Source organism: Moschus berezovskii, chromosome 12 (assembly GCF_049115385.1).
Source record: "Moschus berezovskii isolate FMDL1 chromosome 12, NW_MosBer_1.0, whole genome shotgun sequence".
NCBI lineage: Eukaryota > Metazoa > Chordata > Mammalia > Artiodactyla > Moschidae > Moschus > Moschus berezovskii.
This window is the reverse complement of record NC_142471.1, coordinates 85,320,345-85,333,073: the sequence shown is the minus strand read 5'-3', so window position 1 is coordinate 85,333,073 and position 12,729 is coordinate 85,320,345. Positions and strand designations below refer to the sequence as shown.

Here is a 12,729-nt window from a genome sequence, read left to right as displayed (position 1 = left end):
AGAAGGGAAGGAGGAGAGGACCCCTGGCCACGTGGGGTACAAACTGAGGGTGATAGGAGGGACCCCAAGGAGGGGCAGCACCATAGCCACCAAGCTTGAGCGACACATCTTGGCAGAGGTGAACTCAGAAAAGTTAGAGGAAAGGGTTCTGACCCTCTCTTGGGTGGGGGTGGGATGGGGCGGGGAGTGGTTGGCTGACGTGTCTGAGTCCCACAGCGGAGGGCCTGTGCTCTCGCCTCCTGCCCACCAGCCATTCTCCCGGGAGCTCAGCCCTCAGCGGCTCTCTGTCACCCCTTCCCTGCTCCTCCTCTGCCCCGGCCCCTGGCATTCTTCCCCCGTCCTCACTCCCCACAGGGCTCTTAAGGCCATCATGCAAAGGGCTCTCCCTGTTACTCTTTCAATTCTAAGTGAGAAGAACCTCAACCTAGTCTGATTCAGGTACAACTAGAATCTCTAGGTTCCTGAGTTCTGAGGATGCGGTGAACAACCAGCTTGTGGGGAAAATGGAAATGCAGCCTGGCCCAGAGCAACAGAACCAGGGATGTGAGCACCTCTGGAAACTACTCTCACAGTGTGTGTGTGTGTCTGTGCGTGTGTATGTGTCTGTGTGTCTGTTTGTGTCTATGTGTGTGTCTGTGTCTGTGTATGTCTGTGTGTGTGTGTCTGTGTATGTCTCTGTGTGTGTCTGTGTGTGTGTATGTGTCTGTGTGTGTCTGTGTGCATGTGTGTCTGTGTCTGTGTATGTCTGTGTGTATGTGTCTGTGTGTGTGTTATATGAGTGTATGTGTATGTTTGTGTCTCTGTGTGTGTGTGCGTGTGTCTCTGTGTGTGTGTGTGTGTCTGTGTGTATGTGTATTGGCTTCATTCTCCCTTGGTGCTGCCTGACTTGCTCCAGTGGCAGGAAACATGGTGGCCAGGTTTTTTATTCTAAGCTTCCTCTACCAGAGAAGGAATTCCCCTCAAGTCAATAAACCCCAGGAAAAGGACTCGCTGACCTGCATTGGCTCACCGGCTCATCCCTGTTCCCATCAACTGTGGTCTTCAGGTAACATCACTAAGAACAGGGCAGCTTCTGGAAGAGCCATGTTGCTTGGGAGTATGGGTGGGGCACCGAGGAGACAGGACAATCCCACAGATGTCCAATAGATGAACCCAGTTTGTTGTTATTCGGTTGCTAAGTTGCATGGACAGAAGCACGCCAGGCTGTCCTGTCCTTCACCATCTCCCCGAGTTTGCTCAAACTCACATCCATTGAGTCGGTGATGCCATCCAACCATCTCATCCTCTGTCATCCCCTTCTCCTGCCTTCAGTCTTTCCCAGAATCAGGGTCTTTTCCAATGAGTAGTCTTTTCGCGTCAGATGACCAAAGTATTGGAGCTTCAGCTTCAGCATCAGTCCCTCCAGTGAATATTCAGGATTGATTTCCTTTAGAATTGACTGGCTTGATCTCCTTGCAGTCCAAGGGCTCCCAAGAGTCTTCTCCAGCACCACAGTTCGAAAGCATCAATTCTTCAATGCTCAGCCTTCTTTATGGTCCAGCTCTCACATCCATACATGACTACTGGAAAAACCATAGATTTGACTATGGTTTTTTTCTTTGAAGTGGTACATTTTCAAGATCACCCTGCTCCCAGGGTCTAGCTTCACCAAATGCTCTGCGGGTCTCTACATCATTCTGAAGGATAACTACCACCGTCCCCCTCATTCTTTTGGGAGATCACAGCGGTGATAGAAGGACAAAAACAAATACTGGGTATGATTCAAAAATAAGAGACACAGAATACTTAGTTCCCCTGGTGAGGCATTTCAAGTCATTTTACAACAAAATTTCAGAATAAGATGGCCTATTAATTTCAAGTGATTTCTGTAGTTCTGAGCTAATGAATATCTTGGAATGACTTCCAGCATTTCCTGATGTGAGATTCCATCTGTTGTAACTTCATATTTGTAGTTGCCAGTCTCTAAGATGGAGACTTTAATAATCTTTGCCTCTTGCTATTCATGTTCTTGAGAAGGCTCTTTCCAAACCATATAGGGCCAACCTGTATAACCACTGAGATATCAGACATATGACAACATGGAAGCTCTGAGACCAGGTTACAAAAGACATTATAGGACTCCTGCTTGCCAGTGTATAGGGGACATGGGTTCGATCCCTGGTCCAGGAAGATCCCACGTGCTACAGAACAACTATGCCTGTGGGCCATAACTACGAGCCTGCACTCTAGAGCGTGTGAGCCGCAACTACTGAAGCCTGCACGCCTAGAGCCTGAGCTCCAATACAAGAGAAGCCTCCACAGTGAGAAGCCTGTGTACCGCAATGAAGAGTAACCCCCTCTTGCCAGAGCTGGAGAAGGCCCTTGTGCAGGAACGAAGACCCAGAATAGACGAAAAAGAGAAGACACTGCAGCTTCTACCATGCTTGCTCCAGGGAAAGCCAGTCCTCTTGTGAGGACACTCGAGCAGTCCATGAGAGGCTCACGTGGAAGACAACTGAGGCCTCCAGCTAACAGCCAGCACCAACCTGCCAGCCATATGCACAAGCCTGGAAACAGATCAAGCCTCCAGACCACTTGCAGCTGCAGCCAACATCCTGACGTAACCTTTAAAGAGACCTCAAGCCAGTAGCACCTTGGTCAACCATTCCCACATCCTTGACCCGGAGAAACTATGAGATAATAAACGCCTGTTGATGTTTCAAACTGTTACGTTTAGGTAATTTCTTCCCCAGCAACAGCTAATGAATACTTGACAGGTATCTGAACTTGTAGTCCATTAAAAAATGCCCTTTGTTTCTTTTTCAATCTTCTGTTTAATTGGAAAGCAAGCTCCATAAGGGCAGGAACTTCCTTCTCCTGCTCACTCCATAGTCTCCAGCTGCCAGAACAGAGTGTGATATGTTGAGGACAGCTCATAAATGTGTATTGAGTATGGTTGTGCGTGCATGCTTAGCCGCTTCAGTTGTGTCTGACTCCTTGTGACCCCGTGGACTGTAGTCCTCCAGGCTCCTCTGTCCATGGAATTCTCCAAGCAAGAATACTGGAGTGGGTTGCCATGCCCTCCTCCAGGGGATTTTCCCTACCCAGGAATTGAACCTGCGTTTCTTATATCTCCTGCATTGGCAGGCAGGTTGTTTACCACTAGTGCCACCTGGGAAGCCCAAATATGGTTGAGTATTTGCCAAACCTCCCCTAACCCCAAAGAGCAGAGATCGGAAAACTTTAAGTCCCACCCAAGCTTGGGGACTAGAGGGTTTCAAATGAGGTGGGATGCCATCAAGGCTCTGAGAAAACAAGTTAGAGAAGTATGTCAGTCTCTAAGAGGTCTGTGGCAAGACCCTACTGGTCTTGAAGCCAAATCTACTCAAAGCCTTGACCTGGGTCACTGAATCCATTTCTCTGCGGGAGGGCGATGGGGGAGTCCTTCTCAGGCTCCCAGAAGCCACTCAATAACCAAGACTAAGGGCCAAATCATCCATGTGTCTGATGAATGACGCAGAAACAGTTCCACTGACCTGGATCACCCAGGCCCCATGTTAAAACAGCCCATGTCTTCTGCTCAACCTGAGAATCTCAGACGTTGACTGTGCAGGCAAGCAGTATTTCCTGGGGGGCGGGTGACGCCAGAGCCGACAAGGATGGTTATTTTTCATTGAACTCCACTCGGTAGAAATTCAGCCTAGAGGTGGGGAATGGTGTGGACGTCCCTGGCTGAGCCAGGAGCACTGGAGGGGTGTGCTCTCCTAATGACACCACCACCTCCTCCCTCCTTGGAGTTCCAGTCAGGATGGAAGGAAAAAAAAGGTATTTCAGACGAGCGTTGCGCCAGCCCTGGAAAACTCAATAAAGTCCTCATGTGTAAAGGAGGTGTGCCAAAGGCTGGTCATTTGACGTCAGGACGGGTGGTGAAAGGTTCTGCTAATTCCCAGAGATGCAGACACAAATTCGAGGGGATGGAGGAGCCTCTCGTGAGTGGCGGTGTCATTAAGGTGTATGTAAAGAGCATGTGTCGCGTTCACACAGGGAGCCAGACTCGCATTTCCTTTCCAAAAGAGAGCTCTTGGTACAAGCCCAGCAACACAGAACGTCTGCACGACCAGAATGAAAATAGGCATCCATTGGATTTTTTCCCCCTTCTTCTCAAGCTGACTCGAAGAGTCTAACAAGACACGTGGCTGGAAAATTCCACTGGCTCCTGGGTTTAGCCTTGCCCTGCTCTGCCTCATCAACTCTCCAGACAGGTCCCAAAGCTGCTGATGCCTCGTCTTTTCCAAACGGGGAGGAGCCTTGGCCCCAGGCTCACGCTTTGGTCCTCAGCTCCTCCATCCGTGTTCATCTCCTTGGTGAACACATCGAGTCGTTGGCTGTAAGTGCCGGCTATAGGCTGGTACTCCCAGTTTGCTATTTCCAGCCCAGGCCTTTCTCACAAACTCCAGACTCTAACACCCACCACCCCTCCCACATCTCTGCTGGGCTGTCTGGTAGACATTGGAAGCTGTGTCCCAAACGAAGCTCCTGACCTTCCCCCAAACAAGCCTTCCACAGCCTTACCTTCACTCAATCTTTCCACAGGTTCAGGTCAGCATTTGGAAGTCATCCCCAACTCTTGTCTCTTACCCCCCAGGGCATCGGAAAACACTGTTAACTCTGGTTCAGAACATGCTCCAAGCCTACTGCGTGTCAACCACCAGCTCTCACCCATCAGCGCTCCCCACTCTGACCCTGGCCCACTATAGCCTCTTCCCAACACAGAAGCCAGAGGAAACTTTCAAAACTGAAATCAAGGAATTCCCTGGCAGTCCAGTAGTTAGGATTCTGTGCTCTCACTTCCAAGGGCCTGGGTTCAATCCCTGGCCAGGGAACTAAGAGCCCACAAGGTGCATGGTGTGGCCAAAAAATTAAAAAATAAAGTAAAAACCTAAATCAGACCATGACACTGTTTTGCTCAAAAACTTTCCAGTGCCCCACCCCCATCAAAGTCAAAGTTCTCTAATGGTACAAGGTCTTGCACGATTGTCACTTCCCCTAGACCCTTATGCCCTTGTTCCCTCTACTCCAGCCACGGACACCAGATCCCAGTGGATCTTGAGCATCAACTACTTGTCAGGTACGGCGCTAGGCGCATCCAGAGATGATGAGCTATCCAGTTAGTGGAGGAGGCAGGCAGACAGACAAAGCCTGACTGGCTACATACATGGCACCTGTGACGTGCCAGACACGCCCTGAGCAGTACGAACACATTCGGTCTCTCCTCAACGCATCTGCCACCATCAGGTACCACTATGTCCCCTCTTACAGATAAAAAGATGAGGCACAAAGGTGCCAGACACCTGCCCGCAGCCTCCCTGGCAGCTGAGGGGGTACCAGCATGGCACTGTGGTCTGTCTCAGGGGCCAGCTCTCTCACGATGCACTATTCTGCCAGCACCAAGCACTAATGAGGCTCAGATGTCTGTCAAAGCAGCACCTCAAGCAGAGGGCACTCGGGAAGAGAGAGGGTGGACGGGAGGTTTCTGAGAGCAGAGTACAGAGGGATGAGCTGACATTCACCAGGCAGAGGTCCTGGGAGGCCTTTCAGGTAGCGAGAGGGAGGGAGGCAGGGCTGAAAGGCTTCAACCAGCTTGGCAAGTCAGAGCCACCAGAAGCAGGTCACGGGGCAGAATGCAGGTCTCAAGAAAGACCCAGGGAAAGCCATGCATGAAAGGCAGGGACCTGTTAGTGGAAGGTCTAGTAAGTCAGCCTCAAAATGTGTAATTTGTCCTAGATGTCAATGTTTCCCGACCCTGAACATTTAGAGTCCTGTCCTGTGCTGTGCTGTGCTAAGTCGCTGCAGTTGTGTTTGACTCTCTGAGACTCTATGGACTGTAACCCGCCAGGCTCCCCTGTTCATGGGAGTCTCCAAGCAAGAACACTGGAGTGGGTTGCCACGCCCTCCTCCAGGGGATCTTCCTGACCCAGGGATCCACATCTCTTACATCTCCTGCCTTGGCAGGTGGGTTCTTAACCACTAGGGCCACCTGGGAAGCCCAAGTACTGTCCTAGGAGATGTGAAAATTACCATTGTCTATTACCTCCTTCATGGATCACTGCCGTGTTGTGGCAAAGGGGCTTGGGTAACTCAATGAAGCTACGAGCCATGCCATGAATGGCCAACCGACACAGATGGGTCACAGTGTAGAGCTCCGATAAAACATGGTCCACTGGAGGAGTGAATGGCAAACTACCCCAGTATTCTTGCCAGGAGAACCCCATGAACTACATGCAAACTCGGGAGATCGTGAAGGACAGGGGAGACCGGCATGCTGTAGTCCAGGGGGTCGCAAAGAGTTGGACACAGCTGGCGACTGAACAAAAACAACAAATGTCTGCTACAAACAACGGTCCATTCAAACAACGGTAGATAATGAGCACCCTAAGTGCCAAACTGTAGGCTCCAAGTACCATTTCCCAGTAAAAGAAACCAGGGCTCCTTGGAGAAATGATGAACTCTAGGTGTATGGCAGGAAACACACAAGATGAGCCCAGAACATCACGTCAGACAACATGATGGCTACCAGCAGCCACTGGGGTACTCTCAAGGGCTCAGAAGCCAATCTGAGGGGCTCCCACAGACCAACAATGAAACCATGGAGCACCACTGCATCAAAATGCGCCACAAGTCCGTGTATTAAACTCTAATTGATTACTACTGTTGGAGGATGCCAGTAAACCAATTCAGTTCAGTTCAGTTCAGTTCAGTCGCTCAGTCGTGTACTTTGAAAACACATAAATACAAGAAAAGAATCAAGCACTCCCTATATAAACTTTACTATGAGGTAACCAAACAGCAGAGAGGGGAATACCAGACCACCTGACCTGCTTCCTGAGAAATCTGTGTGCAGGTCAAGAAGCAACAGTTAGAACTGGATATGGGATAACAGACTGGTTCCAAGTTGGGAAAGGAGTGCGTCAAGGTTGTATATTGTCACCCTGATTCTTTAATGTATATGCAGAGTACATCACGTGAAATGCCAGGCTGGATGAATCACAAGCTGAAATCAAGATTTCCAGGAGAAATATAATAACCTCAGATATGCAGATGACACCACCCTCATGGCAGAAAGCAAAGAAGAACTAAAGAGCCTCTTGATGAAAGCAAAAGAGTAGAGTGAAAAAATTGGCTTAAAACTCAACATTCAGAAAACTAAGATCATGGCACCCAGTCCCATCATTTCATGGCAAACAGATGGGAAAACAGTGGAAATAGTGGGAGACTTTATTTTGGGGGGCTCCAAAATCACTGCAGATGGTGACTGCAGCCATGAAATTAAAAGACACTTGCTCCTTGGAAGAAAAGCTATGACCAACCTAGACAGCATATTAAAAAGCAGAGACATTACTTTGCCAACAAAGGTCCATCTAGTCAAAGCTATGGTTTTTCCAGTAGTCATGTATGGATGTGAGAGTTGGACTATAAAGAAAGCTGAGCGCCGAAGAATTGATGTTTTTGAACTGTGGTGTTGGAGAAGACTTCTGAGAGTCCCTTGGACAGCAAGGAGATCCAACCAGTCCATCCTAAAGGAGATCCATTCTGAATATTCATTGGAAGGACTGATGCTGACCCTGCGCTCCAATACTTTGGCTACCTGATGTGAAGAACCAACTCATTGGAAAAGACCCCGATGCTGGGAAAGACTGAAGGTGGGAGGAGAAGGGGACGACAGAGGATGAGATGGTTGGATGGCATCACCGACTCAATGGACATGAGTTTGAGTAAGCTCCTGGAGTTGGTGATGGACAGGGAAGCCTGGAGTGCTGCAGTCCATGGGGATGCAAAGAGTCAGACACGACTGAGCGACTGAACTGAACTGACTGAACCAAACAGTAATTGAAAGGAAGTATTTTTCAGTGAGCAAAGGAAGAAGGAATGATAGACTTAGAATGCTGCTATGTCACAACCCTTAATTAATCAACAGATTTGGATACTGAATATCGATGTCTACTGCCATCTCAAAAAGACACCAGATATTATAAGCTCCCTAGCAGAAGAGCATGAAACCACTTATGAAGTCAACCCCCAACCACTGCCAGATTGAAATTGAATCTGACCAAATTTCTGAAGTCAATGAGCAACTTACAAGAAATACAGAGGAACCTATTAAATGACACATGGGGGTGAGAACACAACACTCAGACCACGGGACGCCCTTGGAGGTGGTTATAAACTGTGAAGAGATTCATTTACAAAAAGCATGAGAAAATCAGAAATTTGAACACTGACGAGTATTTGATGACAGTAAAGAATTATTACTTTTTAGCTGTGCTAATGGTACTGTGGTTTTTTTGGCTAAAGAGCCCTCACCATTTATTGACACATATTGACATGCTCATGGATGAAATGACATAAATGAGATCAGCTGCAAAATGCCACAGGGTGGGGGGTGCAGGGAGGATGTGGGTGAAACAAGATTGGCCTTGAGTCTGTAACTGTTGAAGTGGGTAAAGGGTGCATGGGGGTTCATTATATTATTCTGTAGACTTTTACTTTTTATAGCTTGAAATTTTCCATAATAAAAAGTTATGAAAATACTTGGCCCCATCCCCAGAGATTCAAATTAATGAGTCTGGGCTTCAGCTCAGGCATTGATTATTTTTTTAAGGCTCCCCAGGTGTTTCTACTGCTCAGTTGAGGTCGGGAACTATTGCAATCACTGGCATGGAGACCAGGACGGAGGCTGTGGAGGGAAGGGAGCTGGGCCGGGAGCGGTCAAGGGACCAGGCACATGGTCCTTGATCTGGTTGGTAAAGAACGATGAGAGGCAGGGGTCAAGGACAATGCAAAGATTTCACGTGCAGGTGATGATGGGGTCACGTGTCAGGGCTAGTAGTATGGGGGACCTGGGAGGAGGTGCTGAGTTAGTTTTAGGTGTTGACTTTGAGGGGCCCATGTGACTGTCAGTGAGATGTTCAGTGGACAGTTTGGCCAGTGGGTCTAGAGATCCACACTGAGACCCTAAAGCAGACACACAAACTTGGGCCCCATCATGCTGTCCCCCAAACCAAGCCAGAGGTCAGGACGGCTGCAGCCAACAATGGCATTAGGGCCTCTAGGAAACAACAGCATCTCCACACCCTGCCTTGGAAAGGTGGGCCCAGATGACCCCATTCCTTTCACGATTGACCATGATTCATCCTTCATCTCCCTAATCCTTGTCCACTTTCCTTGGATAGACTCCCTGAGCCCAGGGTGAGGTGCCCTAACCTCCTGAGCATGTGCCAAGGAACTCCTGCATGTTCATAAGTCCTGTTCTAAAAGCTCAAGCAGATCAATCAACATTTGTTTTTAGTTTTTTTTTTTTTAATTGAAGTATAGGCAATTTACAATGTTTCAGTGAAGAGAAATGATTCTGTTATATATACACTCACATACATATTCTTTTTCAGATTCTTTTCAATTACATGTTGCATGTACTATATAGGAGGTCTTGGTTGTTTATCTGTTTTATATACAGTAGTATGTATCTGATAATCCCAAACTCCCAGTTTATTTCTGGTCACTGGAACGGGGATCATGTCAGGGCTGGTAGTCCGGGGGACCTGGGGGAAGATGCTGGTAGTGGTTTAGTCACTAAGTTGTGTCTGATCCTTTTGTGACCCCATAGACTGTAGCCCACCAGGCTCCTCTGTCCATGGGATTTTTTCAGGCAAGAATGCTGGAGTGGGTTGACATTTCCTTCTCCAGGGGATCTTCCCGATCCAAGGATCGAGCCCCCATCTCCTGCATGGAAGGTGGATTCTTTACCAACTGAGCCACCAGGGAAGAAACTAAATACAGTGCTCAGTTCAGTTCAGTTCAGTCGCTCAGTCGTGTCCGACTCTCCACGACCCCATGAATCGCAGCACACCAGGCCTCCCTGACCATGACCAACTCCTGGAGTTCACTCAAACTCATGTCCATCGAGTCGGTGATGCCATCCAGCCATCTCATTCTCTGTCGTCCCCGTCTCCTCCCGCCCCCAATCCCTCCCAGCATCAGACTCTTTTCCAGTACTACATATACAGTAGTATGTATATGTTAATCCCAAATTCCCAATTTATCCCTTCCCCGCCTTTCCCCTCTGATAACCACCAAGTTTGCTTCCTATGTCCATGAGTATACTTCTGTTTTGTAAATAAGTTCATTTATATCTTTTTTTTTTTTAGATTCCACATATACGTGGTATTATATGGTATTTGTCTTTCTTTGACTTTATTCACTTAGCATGATAATCTCTAGGCCCCTCCCTACTGCTGCAAATGGCATTATCGCATTCTTTTTAACGGCTAATACAGCATTTGTTGAACAAATGAGTGACCAGTACATCTGAAGGAAGACCCCACGGTGTCAGTCGTGCCCGGGTATGCCAGCAGCCAGTGCAGCCAGCAGCTGACAGAACGCTTTGAAACAGTCAACACATGTTCCTTCCACAAATATTGGGTGCTGTATGGGCCAGGCATAATGCCAGGCAGGAGCGAACTGCAAGCCCAGGGTCCTGGCCCCAGGAAGCTTGCATTCTAGTGAAGAAGCAGCTGGTAAAAAGTGTACAGACAAACATAGCAGGTGATGACCTGGAGACAAGTCTGCATTCTCAAAGTCTGCACTGGCAGTTTCTTAAGCGACAAGTTTATTCTTCATCCATCTAAGTCACAAGGTCTTTATCTTTTCCCTTGGATGAAAACCATCGCTGATCACAGAGGACCAAAAGCTCCCCACTCAGGAGCAGGGACTTACCACTGAGTCCAGGAACTGAATGTAAGACTCCAGCCCAGGTCTGGTTTCGCAGAACTGCCGGAAAAGCAGTCTCCCGATTGGCTGTTTGTCACATAAACTGCAGTAATCTCGGTCTGGAGAAAAGAAAAGAAGAATACGGTGAAACCCAGAGAGGGCCAGGCAGAGCCATCAACCCGCGTCTGGATCCTCATCCCAGATGGATGCAGTAAGGTGACTGGCAAACTCTCAGGACCCCTTACTCATCTCCAGGCTCTGCAGACTCAGAGGGTCAAGGTCAGGGTAGAAAAAGGGGCCAGTTAATACCTCGCCTCTAGTCTCCAGTCCACTCCCTCTTCAATGCCCTGGATGCTATGTGAAGATGCTAGCAGTCCCTGGCACTATGACGGCATCCCTAGATGGCTGATTAGCATGTCACATTCCTTGGTTACAATGACTGGATAAGGGTGCCGAGCATGCAACCCAAGCCACTAAAATCCACATGAACCACAGATGTTGCCTGGGCACACTAAGCCTCTTTTCCTCTGGTGCTGGGGTACATGGGTGTGAGGCCAGGGTCTGCTGCAGAGATCTTGGTACTGCACAACAAGCTGCTGTGAGGATGATGTTCACATGGAGAGGAGGTCAGAGCTGGGAAAATTACGAGTAGGTGCTCTGGTGAAGTCATGAATCTAGATCACACTATGCCTGCAACGTGCAGCCCAAACCACATCTGAAAAGCTTATTTATGAGCATTGTTTAGGACAAGTTGAAAAACTTTTAAAACGACTTATAATTCAAAACATTCTAATGAACGCAGTTAAAAAAATAAAATCGTATTTGCCCAACTGAAGCAAAGCCCAGTCTTAAGAGTGCTTCACATTATGAAAACACTGCATTTTCCAGCTAAGGAGCTAGAGGCACAGAGGCAGGAAGTGACGAGTCCTCAGCTATTGAGTAGCCAAGAGAATTCTGAAGAAGGAAGATAGTGTAAGACTCAAAGCCAGAGGCCTGGAGACCAGGGTTCTAGTCAGTGACTTACTGTGTGACTGCAAGCAACACATCCACATCTCTGGGCTTTAGTCTTCCTCTGTAAAATGAAGATGCGCATTGGAGGGTCCCTTCTGGCTCTTTCTGCAGTGATTCTGCAAAAGGCTTTCTCTGGCCAGAAAGATGCTCCAAGGTCTTGCTGAGACACCTTGCCTTGGATTCTCTACAGCACTGAAAATGAGCCCCTTGATTCTGCAGCTGCACCAGGAAAAGTCAGGGACTTTGTAGGGAACCCAGGAAGAGGGTGAGGTAGACCTCGGTAGGAGAGCTATCCAGAAGAAAGGAAAGACTAGATCCTTGCCAAGTGGAGAGAAGGAACCAGGACAATCATCCCTTTAGAGGGGGTTTCCCTGGTGATATGAAACATAACAAGATGGGAAGAAAACCATCACGCCCACTCACTTTCATACCCAAAGAGTTTATCCACAGGAGGTACAGCCATAACTTGTAGGAAGATTGGTGGCTGTGAGCAAGGGCTCTGAAGCTAAGCCCGGGTTAAAATCCCAGCCTCAGTATTCACTGCCTGTGTGCCCTGGGGCAGATGACCTGACACTTTATCCCTCAGTTTCCTCATCTGTAAACTGGGAATGATAATCGCACCTATCTCCTAGGATCAGCATGCTGCTGCTGCTGCTGCTAAACCGCTTCAGTCGTGTCCGACTCTGTGCGACCCTATAGATGGCAGCCCACTAGGCTCCTCTGTCCCTGGGATTCTCCAGGCAAGAAGTCTCCCTTCCTTTGTGGAACCTCCTCCCCTGAGTCTGTAAAATTCTAGCCCATGGTTCTAAGGGAATGACTTCAGGGAGCTTCAGGGAGGAGCACATGACTCAGTCCCAGCCAATCTGAGTCCTCTATCAGGGCCACACTGATAGGTTCAGGGCACATGACCCAGGGGGTCCAGGGATTTTGCTAGAACTTCCAGAAAAGAAGCACGTACCCCTCTGGGATGACAAG

The 12,729-nt window shown here is 48.5% G+C and overlaps 1 protein-coding gene across 4 annotated transcripts in view; it reads right to left on the bottom strand.

Annotated features, from left to right (window-relative positions):
- Positions 1–12,729, bottom strand: part of GRK5 (G protein-coupled receptor kinase 5) — a 234,187-nt gene that overhangs the window by 57,538 nt on the left and 163,920 nt on the right. For all 4 annotated transcript variants that reach the window (XM_055424547.2, XM_055424545.2, XM_055424546.2 and 1 more), the window contains one exon: positions 10,750–10,862. In XM_055424547.2, coding sequence (XP_055280522.1) covers positions 10,750–10,862 — 113 coding nt within the window. The remainder of the gene's footprint in view (positions 1–10,749; positions 10,863–12,729) is intronic.